This window comes from Eptatretus burgeri, chromosome 3 (genome assembly GCF_056783735.1).
Source record: "Eptatretus burgeri isolate ZD-2024b chromosome 3, Ebu_testis_v1, whole genome shotgun sequence".
Classification (NCBI taxonomy): domain Eukaryota; kingdom Metazoa; phylum Chordata; class Myxini; order Myxiniformes; family Myxinidae; genus Eptatretus; species Eptatretus burgeri.
Window position 1 is genome coordinate 74111559 of NC_140963.1, and position 19762 is coordinate 74131320.

Here is a 19762-nt window from a genome sequence, read left to right on the forward strand (position 1 = left end):
CAGAGCACCCGTCCTCAAGCGATCCTCCTACCCAAGCCTCAGAGTAGCCGGATTACAGGCGCATGCCACTACGCCCGGTATATACTTTCCTATATAATGCCAATGTCAATTATACTGCCCCTCACGACATACATAAGAACAGAACAACTTGCTTTAATGGGTCCCTGGTTACAAAAAAATGTTCTAACCAACATGAACACATGGACCATGCTAACGTAACATTCTAACTAATTTGTACCCCCTCCAACGTCAACAATATCATGAATGAGAAAAGGTTTTCCTTTATAAATCGCACTTCTTCCTTTCAACATAATAGTTCAGAAAAAGTATAAACAGCAGTACTCACTTAAATATATGGGTGGTTGCATGACAGTTCACATAAGTGTTTGTTTTTGCAGGAAATACATGGAAATGCAGGCAGGAAGAGGCTACTTGGCTCCTCAAGTCCATGTCCCCAAACCCTACAAAGATTTATGAACACTTGGAGGTACTACATATTCGTTGCTCTTATTTTAGCCGCAACCAACCCCTTTCACAAGTGACCTGAAACAATACTCAAACTCATGACCTTTGAGACATATCACTCCATTTTTAGATATAATTTTGTGATCCCTTTTCAGCCTATCTTTTCAAAGATATTTTGAATCAGGAGACTCATACCAGATACCATTGTTGTAACCCTTTGCATCGGCGTTTGCTTAAAATCGGTCAACTCTGAAAACAAGACTTGTCTTTTAAAGCTTTCAAGCAATGCCAGCACAGTGATTGTCCTTTATACAACCATAAAGCACTGTAAATTGCATAGTTGTCTTTTGATTTGTAAAAAAAAAAATAGGATATTCTTTATAGGTGGTGCAATATCTTGCCATTGTTCACCTTCTCCTCATGTAACTTCCTTTGAAGACTCATGTCCTTTGGGAATAAAGCCAGAATCTTGTGCTTGTATTGCCTGCGACATAAGTAGCCTCTCCACAATGCTTGAATTCTGGAATGTGTATGTACAGGTAATGAAAAATTAAAAATTTATTCGACATTGTGCACTTACTGTGAAAACTCCATGTCAACTCAATTTATGATAATGAGACCATATTACTAATTTTTTTATAGAAAATGATAGTAATTTGCTTTTTCTGACATATACTTAGTACATCTGACAATATTAATGAGTGATAGTAACATTGCTCTGCTAAGTACTGGTTGCTGGTGCTGTCGAAAGCACTGCATAATGTCAGATTTCCCATGATGCATCTCAGGCATGGCATGCATGCTAACCTGGTTGCACACCTGGCTCTGTACCAATGAGTTCCTTCATGCACTACTCGTGCCTGGTATTCTTCATGGCAGCACAATGGGCAACATTTCTTCCCAGAGAAGTGCTCGAATGCCTGCAGGCATATCTGAACATATAAGGCCATGTTAAGCTCATGAGATTATGAATTATTTGCGATTATGTATTCCATTATAATTCCATTACAGTAATAGTTATTACTCACTGACTCTTCTGCGCAGTGTTTGCACTTGTCCTAAATTTTACCTTATCACAATGTTTACATCTGGAAAATATAGAGTAATAAACATAAAGGAAGTATAAATGGACTAGAATATGGAATTTTATTTTTAAAGTGATCTAACATTCACGTTGGAGATTGGAGCTTCCAGATATATCGCATCTTGCTCCTCTATGAGGCTTGGATTTGTGTACATATAGATATACAATTAAGTGTACATGTGTGTCATTGATTGTTATCTCCATATACGTGTTTCAGAAGGTGGAATGGAGTCCTCGCAGGTCTCAAAGTATCCACCTCCGTTTCAGTAAGGGATCATGATTCATGGACCAATTTGAGAAGTTTTCTTGTTCTCAAAGTTTTGTTCCGAGGGCTCTTTTGAGGATCGTCACCCAACTCCTCACAGCTTCAAACTGCAGTTTGTTTGTATTCATAATCTCAGGGATGGTTTTTAAAATTTCTTTAAAGTTTGTTGTAATCATTCACATTGCTCCAATAACCACTGGTACAATTTTGGTGTTCTTCAGCTTCCAGGATCTTTTCACTTCATTTTTGAGATCTTAGTATTTCTTCATTTTCTTGACTTCTGCATTGTTTAGGTCAAAATCGCTGGGTACTGACACCTTAATTAGCAATGCCTTCTTTTCTTTTTTGTACCTCTGTACTATATGCGGTTACAATGCTTCCCGATGGGATCATTCAGTCGTACATGAGCATTCCTTGTTTTCAGTGATTGCTTTTGGTTCATATTTCCATGAGTTTTCTGGAACTGGGATATTGAGAATTTTGATGTGCCAGTGAATTACTTTACATACCTTGTTGTGCCTTTGGGTGTACAACTGTTTTGGTTTGAGGTTTTTTTTACATCCTGATAGGAGGTGACTCATGCTTTCTGTTTCTACCTTGCAGAATCTACACTTCTCTGATTGACTCTGTCCCACCATTTTCTTAAAGCCATTGGTGTGGCATCTTTGGTCTTGGGCATTTATAATGATTTGTTCTCCATCCCAATTGAGCTGACCTCTTCTTAGCCATTCCAAAGAGCCTTCTTTGTCTACTCCCAATCTGTCCAACTCTTTTTTTATACCTCCCTACTCTTTAGTCATTTCCCTAGTTGTCAGTGTATATCTGTTGGTATTTCGTTTTATATTTTCCTTTTGTGTTTGTTGCGATTGTTGGGGCTGTATTGATTGTTGTTTTGGTTTCTTGTGTGACATCTTCCATTCGTACCTGTCTTTGAAAATTTTTGCTAAGTGGGTTATGGATATCTTCTCTGGTTTGTTGTCTTCGTGTTTGCTTACAAATTGGATTTGGCAGTCTGTTGCACTTTTCACATATTCAGCCAATACAGTACTCATTCTGTGTACTTGGTTGATTGAGCTCCATCAGGCCGCTACTTCATTCTCGTCTCGGCAGGTAATTCTCTGGATGCATTGATTTTTGTAAAACATTTTGTAAATTGTGAGGAATTTCCTTGTTTTGATTTCCAGTTTATTTATTTATGATTGTGACCAGTTTGTTATTCCGCAACTGTAATGGAATACAGTACTGGTATTGCAAGTTGGTTTATGGTTTTGATTTTGTTACTTGGAGAAAGGCATGTTTTCAGGATCAGCCTCATTATATACAGGTATTCTTTGATAATTGTTTTGCGCATTTGTTTGTAACATATTTGGTGGCCCTCTTCTACTTTGAGGTATTTGTATGATGCTTTGTTGTCTCGCTCCTGTATTGTTGTATTTGTGTCAATGTTTATGATACAAAAAAATACAAGGAAATCCAACACAGGTGGAGGCCATTCAACCCATCACCATACTAATTTGCCTGCGCGAACACCATACTAATTTATCTACACAAGATCCAAGGAAGAAAATACAAAATATTGTTTTTACCCCGTGGGGTCTTCCACCCCACAGGGTCAAAGCACCGCTCGCGTTCTCTCTTTTCTTGTGTACAGTTCATTTGAACGTCTATTTCTCCATTATTCGTGAACAGAATTCAATGAAAATTGAGAGGCATATACTAGACACATGTGTGCAGGCATTGACTGAGCCCAAAGTGTGATTGTGGCCCTTTGGGCCGAGAAACAACCCTTTTGGTCCATTTTCTTTAAATTGTTATTTCTCGGTTATTCGTAAAAGAAACCGGACCAAATTTGACAGGTATATTCTTGAGGTCACTCTGCGGGCAATAACTGAGCCCAATGTGAGATTATGGCCCTTTGGGCTGGAGAAACGGCCCTTTCGGGCCATTTTATTCAAATTGTTATTTCTCGGTTATTAGTGGACGGAACCGAACCAATCTTGATAGGTATATTTTAGAGATCATTCCCCAGGCATTAACTGAGCCCATAGTGCGATTCCGGCCCTTTGGGCTGAGAAACGGTCTTTTTGGCCCATTTTTAGGTCATCTCTACTGAGATGACCTAATAAGGCTGGACCAAATGTCCGTCCGTCCATCAACAATTTTTCTTTCCGATCTTGATGAAACTTAGTATGTGGGTAGAGGTCGATGAGTGTTGCACAACGATACAACTTTTGTCCGGGTTCAAGGTCAGGGTCAAGGTCACGGGGTCACGTAAGTTATAAAAAGCCATTTTCAAAACCTATCTAGTCTGCCATTCTACAAGATATTTGGCAACTGTTTATTGATTATGATAGTAAAAAATATTATCTTGTATCTAACCAGACAGATTTTTGAATTTCCGTCCCATTTGATCGTCACGTGATCTGGAAGATGGTCAAAAACACCTCCCAGTACAAAGAAAACTTTTTACTTCCGATCTTGATGAAATTTGGTATGTGGGTAGAGGTCGATGAGTGATACCCAACGACATTTTTTCCCGGATTCGAGGTCAGGGTCAAGGTGACGCGGTCACGAAATTTGTGAAAGTCGCCATTTTCAAAACCTATCTAGTCTGTCATTTTAGGAGATATTTGGCAACGGTTCATCGATAATTATGATAGTAAAAAACATTATAGAGATGACCGTCACCCCCACACGGGGGTAATTTTCTTTAAATTGTTATTTAAAAAAAAAAATGCGCTTGGCGATGTCCAATGCATAATTAAGTCGCAAATGATGATATGAAACTAGCCTCACTCTTGTGAGGTGTTCTGGTTTCTTTTTCTGATGTGATGAAAACTATCTGTCGTCCTTGCTATTGCTCACCTGAGAGTTGTACGAATATGCTCGGCAACCTCACTCCACAACAGTAACCAACTATTATCTACAAATTTCTCACATTCTGCTACTTGCTGCAAATTAATCGATGCATTCCTTACATGATGTCTGTTTTTTTGGTCCACTTTTATGAATGTGCACTTGGCACACTTATCTCGGCCAAATTCTATTTTAATGTCATCAGAGTACTGTTTCACTAATTTGAGTTGTTCTGCCAATTTTTCGTCATTTGGTGCAAATAGTTTTAAATAGTCCATGCAAAGTAGGTGTGTCACCTTTCTTGTCTCTTTGGACATTCTCTTATTTAATATCAGGATATATCCATGTTCTTGCTCATTAATGAGGTTGGTCATGGGTCCAGGGCTTGGCAAAACAGGAAGTGTGAAAGGCTGTCTCTCTGGAAGATCCCTCGATCTATCATCACCCCGAGTGTGTCGATCTTTCTTTCCGAATGCTGTAATATCAATGTGGAGTGCGAAAGCTTAATTGCTTTCTCTATCAGTTTGGTTATTTTGGAGTTCATCTTGTACAATTGCATGCATTTTATCATCCATGAATGTGGGACATGATGAAAAGCTTTTTTGTAGTCTATCCATTCTGTGGATAATTTGGTTCTTCGTTAATAGTAGGTGGTCTATTTTTCTGCAGCATCCTTTCTTGCATCCCTTCTGTTCTGCCTCTCGGCCTCCTTCTTGTGTTCAGTGATGGTATATCATTTCTGTGATAATTCCCATCTAAAGTTTGTATGTTGTTGGTAGACATGTTGTGTGTGTGTGTGTGTGTGTGTGTGTGTGTGTGTGTGTGTGTGTGTGTGTGTGTGTGTGTGTGTGTGTGTGTGTGTGTGTGTGTGTGTGTGTGTGTGTGTGTAAATGTACTGTATTATAGGATAAGGAGATTCGGAGACAATGGACAAATCAATATACCAGGGGAATTGAAAAAGTTGTCAGAACATGTTACTCATAATAGTCCAAGACACGCTAACGTTTTTATTTTTCAATATCTGGCGATATATCATTAGTGAGGAGAAAAAAATATTGGGTATATTGTGGACTATTTTTAGTTTCCCATTTGTATAACTTTTTGAACACCCTACATAGCATGTCCTTTGAACTTAGTTAGGGTCATACTTGTACTCATCTTCTGTCTGAGATAAAAGCAGTATGTTTTTCTAGATCAATTGATGAAACCACTCACCTTATGGAAAGTGTGTGAGCAGCTGAGCAGCACCTGTCAAGAGAGGATAATGACGTGAACGACTTTGATACCATCAAGAAATAAGGTGTTTTGATGGCAGTCATTGTAAATGCATCTCAGACAATTTAAAAAAAATCACAAACCAGTATCCTCTTCCATTTAGTAGGCTCCATATTTTATGGGTTTAGATCCATTGAAGCTGATAAGTTGAGGCACATGTAACTACACATAAAATAACTGAGTTAATCATTGTCATCAGCATTAGAAAGTGCACTAGTATTGTATTCGTTCAGGATCAGGACCACATCCTTCATCATGCTAGCTGTCTGTTCATCATGTTGCTTGCATGTCATCATGGATTGCAGTTTATTTTGTTCTCACCACCCTCATCCCCAGATGAATGGTATTCAATCAAGCCTTTCCATAAATGTGTCCAGAGCTATTCCCAACTGTGGAATATCTGGGACTATACATCCTCCCCTTCCCCCTGCCTCACCCCCATCTACTTTGCCTTTCCCTCTGCCCACCACTCACCTACAATGTTGGAAGAGTTGGCATACATTCTGTTTGATGAAAGTTGGCAAAGCATGGTTGAATAAATGGCCTCTTCCTATGTCTACATGTAACGTTCCTTTTACATCCTTCTATTGTAAAAATCCTGAAACAAATAATCAGATAACTTGTTTATACCATGAACTGCCATTACTGTACAGAGAGGAGGGATGGAGGGAAGTGAGAGGGGGGGGATGGAGTGGAGGGAGGAGAGAGGATGGAGGGGAGGAGGGGGGAGGAAGAGAGGAGTGTGGGGGAAGAGAGGGGAGGGAGGAGAGAGCAACGGGGAGCGAGGGGGAGGAGGTTAGGGGAGGTAGGAAGGGTGAGGAAGTGGGGAGCTAGGAGGGGTGAGGACAGAGTGAGAAAGAGGGGAGGGGTGGGGAGAGTGATGCCTCACCAAACATCATTAAACACTTTGGGAGGGGGAGTGGAAGTGAAAGTGAGGAGGATGGGGGAGAGAAGTGGGGAGTGGTAGGGGGTTTGGCAGGAGGTAAGCGTGAGGGGAGGGGTTCTCCTATTGCGTTTCATCGTGGAATTTGTGGAGAAAGGGGGGGGGGAGGGTTGGGTATTGCAGGCTTGATCGAAATGGGGTACATTAAAACAGCACATTAACACAGCACACAGAGACTGCCAGAAAATGTCCATGGGTGCTCGAGAGGGGGATAGGTAAGCATGAGGGAAGGGAAGGTGGTGTGAGGGGAAGGGAAGGAAGGCAGCACAAGGAGAGGGGAAGGTAGCATGAGGGGAGGGGTGGGAAAGATAATGTAAGTGGTAGGGAAGGTGGCGTGAGGGTAGGGGAAGGGCAGGGTGATAAAACACGCCCAAACAGCACCGTTTTCTTTTTAACCACCGGGTTCTATATAAAAACGGGTGCGAACATTTAAAACCCATACTATCTACCTGGCAAAGGCATGCCTGTATGCATGCTGACAACATGCAATGACATTTGCACCGGTCCAGTTGGCTCATTCCATATCTGATTCGTACAGCTACCCTATGGGGAAACAGTTTTAAATTCAAAACTAAACCATCAGCCCTTTACAGTCCCCTTAACAGAGGGGGGGGTGGAGAAGCAGGGTAGGAGCTAGGGGTAAGGGAGAGAGAGGGATAAAGAGAGGAAAGGGAGGGAGAGGGATAAAGAGAGGAAAGGAAGGGAGAGGGGAGGGGTCAGAGAGAGGGAGAGGGTGGGAGAGAGAGGGTTGGGAGAGAGAGGGATAGAGTTGGGAGAGAGTGAGGGGTGGGATAGGGGTGAGAGAGACAGATGGGTGAGGGAGAGAGAGAGTGGGGAGGGTGATGGGAGGGAGACTGCGGAAGGGGGGGAGGGGGAAAGGAGAGGGGGGATTCCGGCAGATGTGATGCCCAGTTTAATGTCCATCTGAGAGACGGCACACATACTGATGAATCATCCTGCCTATGAAACACCAAGATGACAGTTTATATAAGGGTCAGGATTTGAACCCAGGCTCGACAGCTTTGAGTGAGCGTGCGTACCTCTCGGTTATCCTATTGTGATGTGGCGATTCATTACTTTCTAACCACTGAAAACATTTTTTACTCATTGTAATCATCTAATTTATTTTGCCTTCCTAACCCTGGTATCGCCATTGAATCTTGAAGAGCACTCACCAAGTGGCTTAACCAAACAGTGCAATGAAACGGTTGAAGACATTTAAAAAACGAAGCATTTAATGTATGAATGTATATATCTATGTCGAAGTAGTGGGTCATATAATGAAAGAAGATCATACAAAAATGGGAAACTTGGTGTAAAATAAAATTGCACATTTTCAGTGAGCCAGCCACTGCCCGATGTGCCACAGGACAATGCAGGGCCAATGCAGGTGAGTGGCCCCTGAACTTTGTTCAAGTCGATGAATATACAGTATTCAGTGACAGTGCGAATATTGTAGAGTGCTCGCCAAGTGGCTTGAACATTCAAGGAAGCAATCCAATTAAATGGTTGATAAGGAACCACTGGCTTGGCATGTGATTAGCGATCACCGATCAATCATATTAAACATACACCTCCCGGAGACGCCCAAAATGTAAAACTACATCCGAATTGGACAAATGAACATTTTGTTAGCAGTCGGAACTGCTGCTAAGTTCAATTCTGGAGTTTAACTTTTGTAATTTGGCTTAGTTTTCGAGATGATCGAGGTTATGGTATGTGTGGAAATGAAATAAAGCCACGGATGCTGGCATCTCCGAGTATTTATAAGCATTGCAATGTATTCATCGATTCAAAGGTATAATGATCAGGCATTCAATGATATGAGTGAGGAAAGTTTAAAAAAAGTTATTGTTAAGAAATCTTTTGGCTTGTTCCAAGTCAAGGCATTGTTGAGCAGGCCAAAACAAAATGGTGAATTAAGACCCCATCGAGGGAGAGTGAGGTGTCCAATGATGCATATGATACAGATATAATTAAATAAGGCCGTTAATTATCTTCAAAAGAGATGTTTTAATTAACCCATACACCCAATTTTCACTCATGCACTCCATTGGAGTTCCCTTACTATGCTTGCAAAGTTTCAGCTGTTACGTTTCATGGTTCTGGAGTTATGGAGGACACACACACACACACACACACACACACACACACACACACACACACACACACACACACACACACACACACACACACACACACACACACACACACACACACACCGTTTTTTTCATACACAACTGTTTCTAACAATTCTATTATGCACACAAAAAGAAACATGAGCACACAAAAAATAATTAAATAAATAAATATGTTTTTAAACCGCACACCCACTGATTGACTGACTCACATTGTAATTTATTATTATAGATATAAGACATATATACGTTATACACACATATCTCAGATCTTTTGTTTAATTCAATGTTTTAAAAAAATCGTAATAAAATGTTTTGGTCATTTTTGGACACCTAATATTTGATGATCGCTTAAGTTTATTTTTGTATATTATGCACTTATGCAGCCTTTGTCAATCTTTGAAATCGTATCCAGTAGCAGAGATGTTCATGTCCACATGTAGATAAGAGATGCACTCGTTTGTTACATACAGCTGTGGGCGTGGAGAAAGAAAAAATAAAGGAGCTTCAGGTCCAGTTTTTTGTTTCTACATTGTCAAGGATCATGAAAAGGGAAGAGGATGGTGGAATAGTTCAAAGCAGCTTTCTCACCTTTGAGCGATCTCGTTTGTGGGTGATTTCAAACGGTCACTCTTGTGCTTCACAGAAAGGGCTTTGTGTCAGTGATAATGCCATCTTTCAGAATAACATTAAGCCGGCTGTCTCAATGGAACATTAATCCGGCTATTTTTCAGAAGGATGTTAATGCCTTTTGCTGATGGACGTGAAAAGTGCCATTTGAAAATAGCAGGCCCATGGTGGATTGGTACGATTGTCAAAATCCTTCTTCCTGCTCTAATCCACAGGGGTACTTCACAAGCTACATAGTTACAGCATCTCAGTAATGATGATGCAACCGACAGAGGAAATTGATCATTGCATCTCAGTGAAATAACCATCTGCTAGTTGAAGAACAGGGGCATTAAGGTACGTCGGAGAAGCCAAGCATCTCACCTGGGATGGATCCCACAGTCACATAATTGTGAGGAAAGCTCTCAGACCATGATTGTGACCAAATTGCCTCGGAGCATTGATCGAGTGTAAACCATACGACAAAGCAGAATGTAGTCCTTTCTGGGTCATTAACACTCTAACTCTTATTACAAGTATTTGGCTTGAAAGGGGTTAGCTTGAATTTTAAACCATTTCCACAATCTGTCTTTCTGTCGAGCAAAACTGGAATTGCATTTACCTGGCTGCGAATTCCGAGCTCCTCCTTGCAGATGGCGCAGGGTCGTTGGAAGTCTCTTCGATGTGCTGAGCGTTCTTTCACCAGATGCCATTCATCATCAGACAAGGGTGGGGGAGCTGCTGGAATGAGGTGCAACCGTTGGGCTGCACGGACAGGTAAGATGCTTAGAGAAAGAAATCCTGCAACACTTTGTCTCACTGCATTTGACCTTAACATCAATCATAATCTAAATTCAACATTTGTATCCTAATATTTGGAAACAGAAAAACATATTTTGGAAATATCGATCTAAACAAACAACCAAACAAAAAAACAACCTGTGACTTTCTTTCCAAAAACAAATAAATAATATCCGTGAGACTCCTCTAACATGTTTAAAATGCAATGCAGTACTTATAAAATACCAATACTGTATATAATGAACTTTGACCTTTCCTGCTGCTCTGAGAAACGCTCAATAATTATATCTTGGTGTGCTGCTTGGATCATAACAAGAATAAACAAATAATTTATTATTATTATTATTTGTAGACAAAGTCGAAGCTCGTGGAGAGTGAGAACATGTAACAGATCAGGACGCAACAGAGCAAAAAGAACACCAGAACGAGAGGGGGAAAACACACCAACAGCAGGGTTGAGGAACAGAATAGACAGAGACTTGGAGAAATAAGGGATATGGGGATGATTGAGGGGTAGGGGAGGATGCATGGGGTGGACAAGGTGGATACAGAAGCAAACTCTCAGGAAGGAAAGATTGGAAAATTGGAAAGAAGTGGGCTTGGGGAGGGTTAACATGGGTGGAAAAGATCATGGTTTTGGATGGGCGATGAACTAAGATGGTGGTGAACAGCTGTCTTTAAGACCTGGAAGGAATAGTGGAATTGAAGAGAATGTGGAAGTTGGTTCCAAAGGTGGGGAAAAAGAGGAATGAATGAGTGGAGGTGAGTGAGCAGTGATTCTGAATTTTGGGAGTTTCACCAGAAGAGGGTTGTTGGTGGACCACATGCACCCTGTATAATCCTGGAAGGCCAAAGCATGGAAAGAAGCAGATGGAACAAGACCAGAAAGGAGGCAGTAAATAATAGAGAGACCACCAACCTGTCTGAAATGTGAAAGAGATAGGCCCATAGATTCAACTTAATTGCAGGAGATTCCAATGATTTTGAAGGCCTAGGTTTCCACGGTGTCAAACTGAACAAGGTGACAGGCAGGGGAGTGCAATCCTTCATCAAAATGCAGTTGAAGACCTTGAAGGTGGATAGGAGTTCAGGTATGCCAAATAATTACTTTGCATGAAGGAGAATGCCCAGTCAACGACTGGTTTTGGAGGCAAACACAGAAATGTTTGTCCATAAAATATCATTGTTGATAATGAGACCAAAAAGTTTGAGTGATTGAAATTATTCAGCAGGATTGTTAATAAAGTAGACGGGAGGGTTTGCCAGACAGTCCTTTCTGAGAGAGACAGAGAGAGTGTGAGAATGTGAGATTTCTCAGGATTGAAAGACATAGTCCAAGTGTTTGACCAGCTTGTGATTATATCAAAGTCTGGAGAGAGGGAAGAGGATGCTGCCTGTCTATCTGAATGATGAGGGTTGTCACGTCAGAAGGTGGTATCATCAGCAAAGAGAGAAAGAAGATTTTGCGGAGAGTAAGAGAGATCAATTTTTTTTTGTATACAATGTCAAGCCTCGTATAAGAGATAACACACAGAACATATAACAAGGGGAGCAGGAGATAAGAGGGGTGGGAGAGAAAAGCACAAAACAGTGGGGAACAGAGACATTATGAGATCCGTGGAAGACAGAGGTATGGGGTGGGGTACACAGGGTAAACAAGATGGACATTACAGGGACTCTCAGGAAGGAAAGCAGGGAATTTGAAGGAGGTGTGTTTGGGGTGGATTAACGGGAGTAGAGAAGATCATGGTTTTGGATGGGGGAAGATAAGAGATGGTGGTGAACAGCTGTTTTGAAGACCTGGAGGGAAGAGTGGGATTGAAGAAAGTGTGGGAGTTTGTTCCAGAAGTGGAAAAAAAGAGGAATGAAAGAGTGAAGGTGAGCAGTGATTCTTGATTTTGGTAATTTCACCTGAAGGGGGTTTCTGGCAGACTTTGAGAGCACTGCAGAAATATAGAGGGGACAGAGCTCAGACAAAGCAGGAGGGGGCAAGGCCAGAGAAGAGGAGATGTTAGAAGACAAAAAGACCACCGACCTGCCTGCGGTGAGAGAGTGAGGGAAACAAGCTCGAATGAGCTAAGATCCTCGTCCTCTTAATGATGACGTCATAAAAACGAATATGACGTCATTGTGATGTATCAGGTTTGCGATAAATTATAATCTGTGCTAATGCCCGGCTTGATTCCCGCAAACAAAATTCAAACAGCTTGCCTAGTTTCGGAGATAATGGTATAGGCGATTTCCATTAGCGGCGATATTATTACATTAACTTTTTTTTCTCGGAATAATTTCCAAAATCGGAGATGGTTCCTGCCTGTGCATGGGCTTTCTGCATATACATGACAAGTTTCACGAAGATCCAATGAAAACTCTGGGTTGTGAAACAAAAAATGTCAAAAATAGGAATGACGTCATAAAAATTAATATTACATCATAGTGATGTATCATATGTGCGGTAATTCATCTATGCTAATGCCCTGTTCGATTCCCGCAAACAGAATTCAAAAAGCCTGCCTAGTTTCGGAGATAATTTTTTCGGCGATTTCCATTAGCGGAGATATTTTGACGTCATAACTTTTTTTCTTGGAGGAATTTTCAAAATCGGAGATCGTTACTGTCTGTGCAGGGTATTTTTACATATATACGCCAAGTTTCAGGAAGTTTCGATGAAAACTGTAGGCTGTGAAACAAAAAAGTCCACAAGAACAACAAAGTGAGTAAGACTTAGAGATCCTCCACGAGGATTTAAAAAAGACTCAGCTTCATCGCCGTAGATACCAATGATCCCAAAAGCCTTGGTTTCCACAGCGTGAAGTCGAGCTATATGTGAGGCAGGAGTACCACCCCTGCAAAGGGCAGCAGCATAGGAAGTACTTCCACAAAGTGGGTTTTCAATTTTCTTTGTGTTTATGGGTTTTGCGGAATAAAGTGTTTTACAGTGGCTGGAGTGCAAATCTTGCAACCACCCTCCTCGAAAAAGGAGCCCAACTGCAGGAGGATGTCCACAGACACAGTTGGGCACCAGACATGGATGGCCTTTGGTTCACAAGTAGCTCCTCCGCCCTTTGACAGGTTTTGTTTTTAATTCTGCTGGGTGTCAATAACCATACGCCCTACTCACGAGGAAACCTGTTGAGGGAGATGGTTTAGTTGCCCACAACGTGACTATGAAACAGGTTAGTACAGGTTTACTTGGCACCTGTAGCAAGTCACAGATCTAATCTGGCCTGAGATTTGCAATGTTCAGGCCCATTTTACCTTTAAGACCCTTTCAACACTTCAGACACCTCTAGATCCCCTCACCCTTTAAACATTTACACCCCTTTAAGTCCCTTTAGACCCCTTACTTCCTTCAGACAGATGAGACAGCCTTGACCCTTTTGAGCTTTTGACCACTTGGACCTTTTTACAAATAAATTACAAATAAATATTATATCAAAAATCCATCCATTTGGACCATACCCTGCACAGAGCATCAGTGCTGCCCAAGCAGTCTCCTGGGCTATTAGGCACAATCCTGGACAGGTCACCACTCCGACGCAGGATACTCGAATGGCTCAATCATTCAAGCAAGCCAGTACTCACTTTGCCGACCTCAGAAGGATGACAGGCAAAGTCACCCCCCCCCCCCCCCCGGTATTAATTAAACAGCCAAGCAGGATTTGCACTCAGGACCCTAAAATCTCAAGCCCAGCACTCTAACCATTAAGCCAATACCAGGCATAATATTACAAATAATTTTGTACAAAATAAATGTTTGTGTTATGATTGATGTAAATCATGAGAAAACAGCAAATCTGTGATGGAAATCTCTGTAATGACGTATGAAGAGGTGAGCGTAGCAAGCTGATCCTTACTAGCAAACCAGAAAGAACAATCAGGGATTGCAGACCCTCACCTGAACTTTTGTGTGGTGTTTGTGTACTTTTGCGTGGGGTATTTTATGTGGTGTTTGTGCGCTGGTGCATTATGTAATTAATAAGAGACAAAATGAGAACTGCCACTTTATAATAACTGCTGGCAGTGATGACCGGGTATCAAGACGTCCTGCTTTTATGCAAAAGGCTTTGATTGGACACCTAACCTGACCCTTGACGTTTTCATTATTATTCAATGGAATTTAGAATGGGATTAAAATAAATTCTATTCAAATCAAATGGAAGACCAAATACGTACAGTCCTGCATTGGAGTAATCAGAAGGAACCCAAACAAGCAAAAAGCAAAGATGAAGTCATCAGGAGGAACATGGATAGGATTCACATTTCTGCTGCTACTCCTCTACCCTCAAACCTATCCAGGCACAGCCAAGTGAGCCTTATTCAAAATAAAAAAATAATAAAAAAAGAACCCAGATCAAAAAATTAAATAATTCTGGCTGCCAGACCATGTGTTGGATCACGTTGAAATTTAAAACATTTATTCTCCACAAAAACTAGATCACAATTCTGAAGTTTCACATCATTTGATTAAGCAGTTCCAGAGAAAACATTATTTAGTATTTTCTTAAATCCAATATGGCTGCCAAACCATGTGACTTTTCAATTATTCCTTAACAACCTAGCAAAAGCATGCTTGCGGAAAATTTATGTGAAGTTTGCCCTCAATCTATATTTTTGGAAAAAGAAGATTTTTATATGTTCTAGGGTAAATCTAATATGGCTGACAAACCATGTGACCTATGATGCCACATATGTGAACCTTTTATTCCTCATGGATAGACGGTCATATGTGTATAGTTTTGCCTTGATCTGTTCAGCTATTTCAAAGAAGATTTTTGAAAGTATTTTAAAAAAAAATAATATGGCTGCCGAATCACATATGCAATTATGACCTCATAACGAAGTTACCTGTGATGTCATAAAAATCACACTCATTCCCCATGAGGAGTACTTGCTAAGTGCCAAGTTTCAATTTTTTCCTTTGTGCGGTTTCAGAGACACAGAGGTCCAAAGTTTTTCTGTTTTTCCAATATGGCTGCCACACAACGTGACCTATGATGTCATAATTATAATTACGACATTCTACTTGAGTCGTTGCACCAACGGTGAAAATTTCGTCTCAATCAAAGAAGCGGTAATGGAGAAAAACAAAAGTTCTGTGCTGCCAAACAAACAAACAGACAAACAAACGGACCCAAATGCAATAACCTCTCCTTCGGTGAGGATAACAAATGGACCCAAACGCAATACCCTCTCTTTTGGTGATGGTAACAAATGGACCCAAACGCAATACCCTCTCTTTCGGTGAGGGTAACAAATGGAGCCAAACGCAATACCCTCCTTCAGGTCAGGACAGTTATGAGAGCATGTACCAGAGCAGTGCGTCGCTGCGTCCACTTTGTGGCGGTACTCCAGGGGCCTCCGTCTGGCCATCTCCCAGGCAGATGCCTGGCCTATCCCCATCTGCTTGAGATGCCGATCAACCTGCTGCAGCCACGACGTACGTGGTCGGCCCATTGGCCTCCTCCACTCACGAGACTCCCTCGCTGAGAGAATCTGGTGAGCAGGATCAGCATCAGGAAAATGAGCCATATGTCCATACAGCCGCAGCTGACACTCACGGAATATGCAAGTAACAAATCTCATTTCAGTCTCTCTCAGCAACCGCTCGTTGGACACAAAGTCCGACCAGCAATAGCCAAGGAGTCTCCGAAGAGACCTGGTAGCAAAGGAATTAAGTCTCCATCTCAGATCCTTGGTCAGAGTCCAAGTCTCACATCCATAGAGCAAGACTGGAAGCACAAAGGACCTGAAAACTCGGACTTTTGTCGAACCGCACAGGTACGGGCAGTGCCACACCCCATTATCCAGTGAATCCATGACACCCCAGGCCCGACCCAGACGACTGTTGACTTCTGACTCACAGCCAGCAGAGACATGAATATCACTGCCAAGGTAAGTGAATCTCTCCACGACCTCAACATCCTCACCACAAACAGGCACAAACAGGACAGCAGCATCCAGGATGTCATTGAAAGTCTGGATTTTAGTTTTGACCCAGGAAACCCGTAATCCCAGTGGCTCTGACTCCTCATTCAGCACCTCGAGGGCCCCCAAAAGGATATGTAAATTATCCGCAAAGATGACTGCATCATCTACGAAATCAAGATCAGAGATCTTGACATTCCCAAACGATGCACCGCAGCATGATCTCTCCGACACCCTCCCTTGAATACAGTCCATGCAAGAGCAGAAAAGTTCGGGGGCCAGTACACACCCGTGATGAACTCCAGTAACAACTGGAAATAAGTCAAAGATGGTGCACCACATCTCACAGCACTCTCAGTTCCAGGGTAGAGTTCAGACATCAGATCGATCAGTTTTGGTGGCACCCCACGAAGACCGAGAATCTTCCAGAGGGCATCCTGATTCACTTAATCAAACGCTTTACAGAGATCAACAGAAGCTGCAAGCAGCCCCTGCCAAAACTCTTGTCTGCGCTCGGTGAGGACCCCAAGGCAAGGATACGGTCAATAATTGACCTCTTTGGTGTAAAGCCTGACTGCTCTGGACGCTGGTGCTCAAGCAGATGGTGGCGAACCCTATCAATAATTATCCGAGCAAAGACCTTGCCTAGCACTGGGAGCAGCGTCACCCCTCAGTAGTTGTTGCAGTCTTGGTGATCACTCTTCCCTTTCCAGAGAGGGACAACAAGGCCCCTCTTCCAGTAAGTTGGGATTGTGCCCGTGTTCCAGGCAGAGCACAGAACTGCATGCAACGACATGAATGCAGCATTTCCACCAGCCTTGAGAAGTTCGGCATGGATGCCACAGATCCCAAGAGCTTTACCCCATTTCAACCGGTTCACCACAGCCTGTGTTTCCACAAGGGAAGGTGGACCACAGTTGCTTGGAGGGTCAGCAACAGTTAATGTCACACCCCTGACATCCAACTCGACAGCTGGTGGATCAGCCTGGTCCAACCGCTCAAAGTAACCGACCTAGCGGGCCTTCACTTCGGACTCCTCTGTCAACAGCCCACCAACATCTGCTGAAACTGCAGTACACCGAGGGATGGCTCGGATCAACGCAATACGCGAATTCCCCTGTAAGCAGCACGAGAATCACTTGACCACAGGTGATGCTCTACCCCCTCACAGATTCCTCGCATTTAGGCCTCCTGTCCACCCTTGGCGCACGTACAGTTTTACGCCTCAGCTCCCTAAACAGCTCAGATCTGCCATTCAACCTGGCCCTGCGACTCTGGTTAATGGTATCCAGTTATCCCTTGAGAGACAAAATTCTTGTTTGCTCTCTGGTGAGTTCCAAGACATCCACCAGCAACATCAAGGATGGTGGTCTTGAAGGCACTCCACAACTCTTTGGGATTCTGCAAAGCACCCAGACCCCCCAAATCTCCACTCAGCTTGTTTGCAAACTTCTCAGCTACCCTCTCATCCTTGAGCTTGCCAACATCCAGCCTAGGCTGGGATGGTACCATTCTCCTGGATTTAAGGTGCAACTTAAGAGTTGCTACAACAAGCCGGTGGTCAATATTGAGGAACTGAGCACTCCGGTAGACCCTGCAGTTCTGGATCATCCTCCAGCGACCATCAACGAGGACATGGTCAATCTCCTTTACCACACCGCCAGCATTGGAATACCATGTCCAGCGATGAGCTTGTGGGTGCTGAAACCATGAACCAGCCACCCTCAGTCCATGACTTCTTTCAAAGTCAAGGAACTTCATGCTATTCAGGTTCACAGTTCCTGACCCATGGGGACCAACACACATCTCATAACCATCCCTATCAGTTCCAGTCGATGCTTTGAAATCCCCCAAGACTAGAAGTGTATCTCGCCTGGGGCACTGATCAACCACAGACTCGAGCGTGGCGTAGAATGCATCCATCACGGTTAGATCACGCGCCTCAGTCGGAGCATAAAAAGAGACCAGGGAAATGACACCTTAGGAGTGACGAATCCTTAGTCTCATAATATGCACGTTGACCGGTGTTACCTCAGTTATCATTGGAATCATCTTAATTGACACAGCTACAGCAACTCCTTGGGCATGGTAATCATCAGAATGACCAGACCAATAGTAGGTGTAACCACCCATCATGATCTTGCCGCAATCCGTTCTCCGAACTTCAGAGAGTGCTGCAATACCAATGTCCAAACGCTTGAGCTCAGATGATAACAGAGACAGGTGATTATCCTCTCTAAGGGATAGGACATTCCAGGCACCCACCCGAGGGTCCACCTCAGGTTAACACAAGAAGACCGCCGTCTGGTGGACAACACCTCAGCACCACTCCGACACACTCTCCCGTAATCTGACCTGGGAATGTTACCCCGTGGTTTCCCTTCTATCATCAAAGATTGGGGGTCCCGAAGGCTTTGCCCCAATCCTGTCATCCGGTGAGCTGCCCTGCGAAGGGAAGCTGCACAGGAGGTATTCCCACAGAGTGGGTTTTCAGATTTCTTTGCGTTTTTGTATTTTGCGGAATGAAGGGTTTTACGGTGGCCGGAGTGCACATCCTGCCACCAACCTCCTAATAAGAAGTAACCCAACTGCAGGAGGACGTCCGCAGACACAGTTGGCCACTAGATTTGGATGGCCGTTGGCTCACAAGGAGCTCCTCCACCCTTTGACAGGTTTTGTTTTTAATCCTGCTGGGTGTCCATATCCAAACACCCTCCTCGCCAAAAAAACCTGGTGGGGGAGATGGCACCCTCTCCTTTGGCGAGGGTAAAAAATAAAATGCAGTAAACACACACACACACACACACACACACACACACACACACACACACACACACACACACACACACACACACACACACACACACACACACACACACACACACACACACACACACACACTGAGACTGCATACTTGGCTGTCGTCTACATAATTGCAGTCTCACTTCATCGTGAAACAACTCAATGTAGTGATGTGCATTGAAGTTTTCACAGAATTCAAGAAAGCCCATGCAAATTAAATTATTCAGTTCACGAAACACTTTGGTAAGCTTTCCCAGATGATCGTGGAAGGTACATTTATTTTATGATGGTGGGGACCAAGAATGTCTCCACTCCATACTGACTTGCTTTCACTGGCATGAAATAATGGACTCCATATGTCATTACAAGTTATCCCTCCCCCCTCTCCCACACTCCCCTATGTGACAATGTCTTGGACTATCTTCCTCTCATGACAAGTTATCCCTTCCCCCTCCACCCCATACATGACAATGTCTTGGACTATCTTTTTCTCATTACAAGTTATCCACTCCCCCCCCCCCCCCACCACTACATGACAATGTATTGGACTATCTTCTTCTCATTACAAGTTATCCCCCCCCCCCCATCCCTATGTG

The 19762-nt window shown here is 42.9% G+C and overlaps 1 protein-coding gene across 5 annotated transcripts in view; it reads right to left on the minus strand.

Moving 5' to 3' along the window:
- The window catches only part of RNF32 (ring finger protein 32), a 134519-nt gene that overhangs the window by 17665 nt on the left and 97092 nt on the right, over positions 1-19762 (minus strand). For 3 of the 5 annotated variants that reach the window (XM_085873994.1, XM_085873992.1, XM_085873993.1), the window contains exons 3-6: positions 10258-10400; positions 5886-5918; positions 1273-1397; positions 877-985 (exon numbers count right to left, since the gene is read on the minus strand). In XM_085873994.1, the coding sequence (XP_085730120.1) occupies positions 877-985; positions 1273-1397; positions 5886-5918; positions 10258-10400 (410 nt within the window). Of the gene's footprint in view, positions 1-876; positions 986-1272; positions 1398-5885; positions 5919-10257; positions 10401-13898; positions 19561-19762 lie in introns of those variants that run through there. The other 2 variants (XM_085873991.1, XR_015056255.1) reach the window with 2 other exon arrangements.